Here is an 8,286-nt window from a genome sequence, read left to right on the forward strand (position 1 = left end):
TACAGGATGAACCAAGCTTTGTAAGCCTGATGGCTTGATATACAAATTGCCCATTCTGATATGCACCAGAATGAACGTTAACATGTGAGTTACGTTCATTCACATATAACGTTCAATATTTTGTTCGCTGCTTATGTTCCTCACACAGTAACAAGTATTTATTCACTTTTGGTGTATGCCACCACAAAATGTATATAAAATAAAATATTTTATTATAATTAATTGCTTAGAGCTTTGCAATGGCATAAGAAGGCAAGCATGGTCTGCCTGGCAGCTGCAGATCTTTCCAATCTTTATCTTCTACCTTACTGAAGTAATGACTGACCATATCATCACTGACTAGTTCCAACTTGGATGGCTCCCACTAAACAAAAAACATAAAAGAAGCAGAAGTTAAGGTTCAAGTTTTGGATTCTGCGTAACGAGATTATGTAGTAGATGAAAGTAATGAACCTTGGGATTTCTATCCTTGTCCAAGAGTATAGCTCTGCAACCCTGATTTAAATCAATGCTTTAGTTTCAAGTTCGCATACTGCATAGGCAACAATACAAAAAGCCGAGGATTCCTTACCTCAACGAAATCCTTGGAAAACTCTCCTTTCAACACATGGCAAACCATTCTAAACTCACGGATGAGGCATGTACCGATACCTTGCAGCCTCCCCTCCCTTATCTGAGTAGCAAAAGTAAATCACATTCACAACAATCTTGAACTAATTAAACATCTTAAACATCCAACTTCTATACAAATAATGTTACAATCAAACTTTCAACTTATTATTTTGGTTGTTCCATGTCAGTGACATCAACCTTTTCATGTGGACACAAATTCCATAATGATTCTGATCCATGTCATTAATTCTTCAATCAAATTCAGTATTCTAGAGAACAAAGCATATTCAAATAAAGCAAAAGCCAGGAATTATTTCATCAGAGTTGCTAGTGTGTGCAGGACAGAGGTGTTCCTTAGGAGGTGGGGGAGGAATCTCTACAGTTTCCTGATTGCCATGATTATTACTAGAGAAACTGCAGCTATAAAATTTTCTAAAGGCTTTATCAGCAGTTATAAGATGGCCAAATCATACTCTTAAAATTATTGTGATTTAATCCAAACATCGTTGCTATAAAATTAATATGAACATCTTTATAATAGAATATAAGCATTATTCCCATACAACATTGTCGGAACGCACCTAGCTAGGTATGTCATGGCACACTTAATATCCTAGTTAGAACTTAGCATGTGATAATTTCTTTCTAACTTAGTACCCCACTAACAGTATATATGTTCACAATTTCAAGTATTATTCTCCCAAATTTCACAATAAACAGCCTAACTATTAATTAAATAACTGACTTTCAATCAGTAGGGCTGTTCCTGTATTGGAGAGTGCTTGTAACATACCGATCTTAGAGAAATTCTAAGGCTTGTAGGTGATGCCTTCTTCAGTGATTGAATTGCAGAAGAAATCCAATCATCCTTGTAATTTGCAGCTTCACTTTCCTACAGATGTTATTATGGAATTCTCATAAATCATTCTTTGCTTCCAGCTGAGAAGTACATACCAAGGAAGCAACATTTAGCATATAATAAGTGCTACTCTTATTCTTGCTTACTTACAAGTGCAACCATGATTTCTTCAATGGTTCTTCGAGAGAAACAGCGATCAATAATCTTCAAACTGTACATACACAATTGCAGAAGACAAGACTTCGACTAGTCAAAAGCTCAATCAGAGAGATCTTCTGAAGACACTACTAATGTGTTTCCAACAGAAGGTTATCCACCTTATGGATAATGCTTTTATTTATTTATTTTGTTGGGTTTTGAGGTTGGGTAACCACTGAAACTTTGTTAAGTTTATACACTCAGTGGGACTGAACAATAATAGCACATACCTAAGTCACAAGAACAGTTGAAAGAGATAGTGTTCTAAGGTGAGAAGAAAATAGACAGCAAAAATTATCATTGTTTAAACATGGCATATTATACTTAATACATTAAGGTCTCCAGAAAATAAGACACCAAATCTAGTTCAATGTTAAAGTAAGAAAAATCAAAGGCAAAAATAAATTCTTGCAGCACACAGAAGAGAGAGAACAAGCATTGAATCAATCAGTAAAATCACTGCAAAAAAATATTATTCCGAGGAAATACTTCACATACACTTATGATCATTATAAACTTCTTGGTATAATAACAACTTAATACAGAAGGCTACAGAATCTCAGCCTTCAAACCCATATATAAACAGAGAGAGAAAATGGACTTACTGGTTATACGGGCTCTTTTCTTTCAATTTTGGTACTTGTGAAAACTCACTGATAATGGCAGAAATAATTGTTGGATCACTTGAATTGATATTATGTAGTGCTTCTTCCAATGGTAACAACCTCTGCATAATATGACAAAATATGCATACAAAATAAGTGGTGCTCATAGGAGAGGATAGTGAGGCATGGCCAATTCAGCAGAGTTATAATGAATTGTGAACATTGTCTAAGGGCAAGTTGAATGCGCTAATATTTATTCAAATAAAATTTAACAGGACATTCTGCCACACAAGCTACAGGGATATATTACTAAAAGCCTATTCATTTCAATAGCAATATATCTGGGGCTTTGATGTTGATATCCAGAATTCCAGATTAAACCAACTCCCTACAATATATTAAATTACAAGGATAGGCTATGTAAACTAGTTATTTCGAATGCCACATGTGTTATTCAAACCATAATACAAATTTACTTTCTTGACAATAAACTCTTGTAATAAAATGCAATTTAAGAAAACATTTGAATAAGATTTAACAAAATTTGGTTTGTCAAATAGAAAACAAGAAATGAATCCAACGTTCTAAATGTTGAGATTATTGCCTTATTGGGCTACCTCTGAAGGGACAAAATGAGTTGCAAGACCACATGCAAGCATTTCAGCACCATCCAACCTAGAACCAGTCAACCCAAGATATTCTCCTGCCAAGGAGGATATTAATGGAGTTAAACAAAGCAGACCTGAAATTTGTGGCTGAAAAAGAGGCTTACTATGTTGGTGGTCCTACTTATACTGAATAATAATAATCATAAACCATAGTAAGAGGAGGCAATGACAACAATACTTGCACTTAAATAGCTTTAACCAGAACTATTTCAGGATATTGAAATAAATGTACACAGAGGAACAAGGATACTACTGGAATTACCAAAGAACCCAGGAAGTCTTGATAAAAAGTAGGAGGCACCTACATCCGGGAAGAGTCCTAAAGCTGTTTCAGGCATAGCAAAAACCTGCATGAAAGAAAACAAAAAGACACTTCATGAATTTCCAGTACGACATTGTAAATCATAGTGTTAGAATGATTTGGAGTTTGTTAGTCTTGTTAGAGTCCTAAGGTTTCTGTTAGAGTTCTTTGGGTTAGTTGTGGCTATGAAATCATCCTTGTACCTATATATACTGTATAGTCTCAGCTTAGTAAGATGAGATGAGACACACAGAACATATAGAAATATACAGTTGAGTTTATTTTTTAACAAATATACAAGATAGTTTATTGTTTAACATGGTATCAAAGCGAGATTGAGGTGACTGGGTAGTGGGTGTTGGTCGGAAAGAGGAGGCGACGCCGGCGGGAGAGGCGGAGCAGCCACCGGAGTCCTCACGCACCGGCGCGTGGGCAGTTCTCCAGCGTCTTCTCCGGTCGCGGCCGGTACCGTTGGGCTCGTCTCTGAACACCCAACGTGTCTGCAGTGGTGGTGTACTCCGGTGTTGCGAAGGGCTGCTGCGTTTTCAGGTTGGGCTGCTGCATTTTTGGACTGCTGCGTTTTCAGGTTGGTCTGTTTTGTCTATTATGGCTGAGAGTGAGCAGAGGATAGAGGGCTGCGTCGAGTGGTTCAGTGAGGGGTTTGGGTTCGTAACCCCCGATGATGGCAGCGAGGATTTGTTTGTTCACCAGTCTGGTGTCAGCCGAGAAAGAGAGACAACCGAGAGAGATGGTAGGGGAGGTCCACGAAGCTGGGTGGTCCGAGGTCCATGAAGCTGGGTGGTCCGAGGTCCATGAAGCTGGGTGGTCTGAGGTCCACAAAGCTGAGAAATAATTAGGCAGTAGTTTTCTTTTGTTTATCGTGTTCGTATTAATAAGTCTTGACCTTTGTATTTTGTTTATCATAGTTTGTCGCTCTAAATTGATTTGGTATGGGAGCAATTCTAGAGTTTGAGTGGAGTCAAGTGCAGCTTGTTCAGTGTGCGTAAACAGGGGTGCTGCAGGAGTGGGGCGGACCTGGCATATGCCGCGGGGAAGGCCGACGGCTGAAGAATGATTCAGAGTGAATCAGTTTACGTGCATGCACCAGGGAAGCGCTGTAGTGTTAGGTAGCGTTGATAAGGGTGCATGGTGAGAGGGACAGGTGCACTGTGGTCTAGCAGCGCCAAGGGTTTGTGGAGTGAGAGGCAGGTACACTGTGGTGTTAGGCAGTGGTGATAAGGGTGTGGGGAGTGAGAGGCAGGTGCGGTGCTGTGGTGATTGGCCTAGTTTTTGTTGGCTCCGTAGAAGTGTTGTTGGTGCGACAAGGTGCGTTGTGGACTGGTTTGGCACAGCATGGTTCGAAGGTTGTTCGAGTGGTTCAAGATGTGGGCGTTAGCCTTGGAAGTTATGAGTCTAGGTCCTATGGTTCATGTGATACATATGTAACAAGTTGGATGCTCCAACTTGAGGGGGAGTGTTAGAATGATTTGGAGTTTGTTAGTCTTGTTAGAGTCCTAAGGTTTCTGTTAGAGTTCTTTGGGTTAGTTGTGGCTATGAAATCATCCTTGTACCTATATATACTGTATAGTCTCAGCTTAGTAAGATGAGGTGAGAGACACTGAACATACAGAAATATACAAGATAGTTTATTGTTTAACACATAGCCTACTCTAAAAGACATCAAATAATTATTCAGGAAAATAAATAATCCATTAAAATAAATTTTTCATATCTGATTGGTTTTCACAGAATCCAAAGTCTTCCACTAATGCATAACTACATTAGAGGTTCAACCATAGTCCATAGAAATTAAACGCATACATTTCGGCATACAAGATCAGAACTATAGAGTAAAAGGTCCCATCATCAAGTAGACAAGTATCAAAATAACTCCTCCCAATAATAGGATCACTTTGTCTCAAATTCCCACAACTGTAAAAGTGTAAAACAATACTTTAAAGATGTCACAAGAACTATAAGGGGTATTTCAGTTTTGTTATTAGGCTAAGGAGGTAAATACCGATTTCTCTGTAGCAACTCGGAATCTACCATGTATACTAGCACCTGCTCCCCCTCCAAAGACAATTCCATTAAGAATGGAAACCTTCACATGCCATTGCAAGAAACTGTAAGATGATTTTCAAAAGGAAGGGAATTTAGGGTAAGTAAAAGAAAGTACATAAATCATAAGTAAACCTGGGGTTTGCTATAAGCCGCAATTACATAGTTCATGGTGAACTCCTTTCTAAAATATTCTGCACCCAATTTCCAGTTACCTGATACACAAAAGCAATAGGAAGGTCATTAGCTTTCCAGAGGACCAGCGCCTACACTGGCTCCAACTAATTTAATCAATAAACAATGCAGAAGTTCAAGAGTCACATAGATGAAACATAGGAAAATAATATCTAGAAACATGTGAAGCAAACAAATCAAATTGATGAAGAACATATACATGCATACATACATATATGCATAGATGGATAGATATATGCTTATAGAAACATCCTTTCACAATCTAGTTAGCGATAAATTATGATAAAATGACTTACCTTGTCTAATATCATGAACTACAGCTGAAACATCACCACCAGCACAAAATGCTCTTCCACTGCTCTGCTAATAAATAATATGTTAGATGTAGGTTTCCAGTCTCCATGAGTAACAAAAACACTAAAGTAATAGGAAATATAAACTTATAAGTGGATTAGTGGGCAAATAGTGGATTAGTGAGCAGATAAAGTACATGGTTCCATGCTTCTCTTAGTGATGTACTAAAGCTCTATTTAAAAAAATCAATTTAAAAAAAATAATATATATATATATATATATATATATATATATATATATATATATATATATATATATATATATATATAATCGAGAATAAATAACACAAAAATGAAAAACGAAAAGGATGTAGGTTCATGAACAAAAATCATTTTACTAGCCTATATCAAAGGTTCTTTACCTATAAAGCTATAAGATATAGCTAATCAACACATCAAGCATCCAAATTTTACTATCTTCAGACATGCAGTGGAAAAAAGTTGCACTGGTAGTCTGGTAGAGTAAATGTAATAAATATGAAGCCAAAACATACCTTCAAAACAATCAACTTGACATTTGAATCTTTTTCGCAGGCTAGGAAAAGTTCTAATAAGCGAGATACCTGGATTAAACAATTAACTTTGAGCAAATAGTTACAAAACTAGGTCAGCATATAATAATTAGTTTAAATTAAAATAATGATAAGATATTAATTTATGCACAGGAAAAAGCCATGAGGAAAGACACATGCTAGGAAATGACCAGTAAAATAGTAGTAAAACGAAAAGAAATGAAGAGAGAATCTTGTATATTAATAAAGAATCTGGACAGAAGGAAGGACAACACGTTAAAAATACCACAGCACTAGTCGTTTAGCTAGTGTAAGCATGAATGTCATTCTTTAGATGCATCATAAGGATGAGGAAACTGGTTGAATAGAATGAGAAGTTGCACAAAAATCCTAGAAATTAAATGCAGCTTAAACCACATGCTTACTGAGCACTCAAACTAAAGACTCTATTTCGGAACACAAAAAGACCAACTTAAACAATATGATGATGGCAGATATCTTTTCTTCCCTAAATTCGTAATTGATAATATAACACTGACTGAACTCATTGACCAATTTAATCAGTCAATCAGAAAAGTAATATTTTCTCCCAATTTCACAAAACTAGTTATAAAAAAGAAAGTAGTCCCTGATGGGAGCAACCAAATCATAAATACTGGAAATATACAATACAGCTTTGGGAGCTCAATTAGTAATGTTGCACTGTTGCATATATTGATCCCTTTGAAACATACCATTGCAGAAGAAAGCGCATTCAACTGCTTCTGTCTGTTTAGTATGAACGTTCTCACACATCCGGTCTCCTCTACCAGGACCTAACCATCCAAAAGCGGTAACTGATGCGTAAACTGAACAGAAATTCTAAAAATTTATACACATACAACGACAATAAAAGGATTTACAGTCAGTTCTATTTCAAATATCTGATATTCATCCTCGTGAAATGATAGGTAATCAAGAGTACAGAGTTCCAGCTTTTCCTTAACAAAACGGATATCAATTGAACTTAAAGATTACAACTCTGTACTTCTTTCCCGAAACAAAAGAAGAAATTGTTGAAATCAATTTCCTATCAGAATCAAAATGATAATCGCATCTTAGAGCGAAATTCAAGCGGGCTAAAGCAATCAATCAGTCCAACGAATATGTGGAAGTGCAATGGTAACGAATTAGAGTAACCTGATCGGTGTCACTGTTGGAAGAGAGTGAAGCCATGCTTCTGTTCGTCTACTCTGCGTGGAAAGATGAGCCCAAACTCACAACTGGAGACTGGAAAGAGAACGAAAGAGAAACGTCTGTTTTTAAGTTAGGTGAATCAACTTATCCGTGCAATTAGGAGAGATTTTTTTTTTTTTTTTTTTTTTTTTTTTTTTTCACTTGGGTCCCGTACTATCAAGATTAATCTATCATTTTCAAACATTATAATTTAGGTCCACGATTATTGCATTTTAGCAAAAATTACCCTTTCGGCGCTTTTTTCGTTCACTTTTCGTCGGAATTAATATTTTACCTTTATATAATAAGGGTAAAACTGTCTTTTTTTATTTTACCACCCTATTTCTCTCATCTTTTATCTTCGTCAACAATTAACAATTTAGCATCAATGAATTTGCCGGAGTGTTGAGGATGCCCTGTTGGAACACGAAAGCTCTCATGCTCTTTCATTGCAACAACAATAGCGTCCATACACCCACACGTAAGAGCTTCACCTTCTTTGTCATTCATGTTTTTGGACTTTTAAGCTCAAATTTCTAGAGTGACCAAGAAGATGGAGTGGCCTGTGGCCTGCTTACCTAGATGAGTATGAAAAGCTAATTATTCATATGATTACTTTACTCCCAGTTAATTACTCTTTCACTTTCGAGTCTGTTTAGCTGTTTTGTAGTTTCCCCATGACATTTTCTTCCATGAAACTAAAAATT

The 8,286-nt window shown here is 36.6% G+C and overlaps 1 protein-coding gene across 1 annotated transcript; it reads right to left on the bottom strand.

The window, feature by feature from the left end:
* LOC109164009 (3-hydroxyisobutyryl-CoA hydrolase 1-like) lies at window positions 1–7,679 on the bottom strand. Its single transcript, XM_019312753.1, has 14 exons — window positions 7,544–7,679; window positions 7,099–7,179; window positions 6,347–6,415; window positions 5,796–5,859; window positions 5,440–5,519; window positions 5,264–5,347; window positions 3,205–3,289; window positions 2,892–2,977; window positions 2,275–2,396; window positions 1,622–1,682; window positions 1,406–1,504; window positions 572–673; window positions 454–495; window positions 1–364 (listed from the first exon to the last, which is right to left on the bottom strand). The coding sequence occupies exons 1-14, from the start codon at window positions 7,577–7,579 to the stop codon at window positions 227–229; spliced, it is 1,149 nt and encodes a 382-aa protein (XP_019168298.1). The 5' UTR covers window positions 7,580–7,679; the 3' UTR covers window positions 1–226.
* Window positions 7,680–8,286: the final 607 nt, after the last annotated feature.

This window comes from Ipomoea nil, unplaced genomic scaffold (genome assembly GCF_001879475.1).
Source record: "Ipomoea nil cultivar Tokyo-kokei standard unplaced genomic scaffold, Asagao_1.1 scaffold3054, whole genome shotgun sequence".
Lineage (NCBI taxonomy): Eukaryota > Viridiplantae > Streptophyta > Magnoliopsida > Solanales > Convolvulaceae > Ipomoea > Ipomoea nil.

Coding starts and splice junctions, on each gene's coding strand:
- LOC109164009 (XM_019312753.1), bottom strand. CDS start 7,579: ATGGCTTCACTCTCTTCCAACAGTGACACCGATCAG. Junction 2,978..3,204: donor AAGACTTCCTGGGTTCTTTG/GTAATTCCAGTA, acceptor CCTCCTTGGCAG/GAGAATATCTTGGGTTGACT. Junction 674..1,405: donor TTAGAATTTCTCTAAGATCG/GTATGTTACAAG, acceptor TTTGCTACTCAG/ATAAGGGAGGGGAGGCTGCA.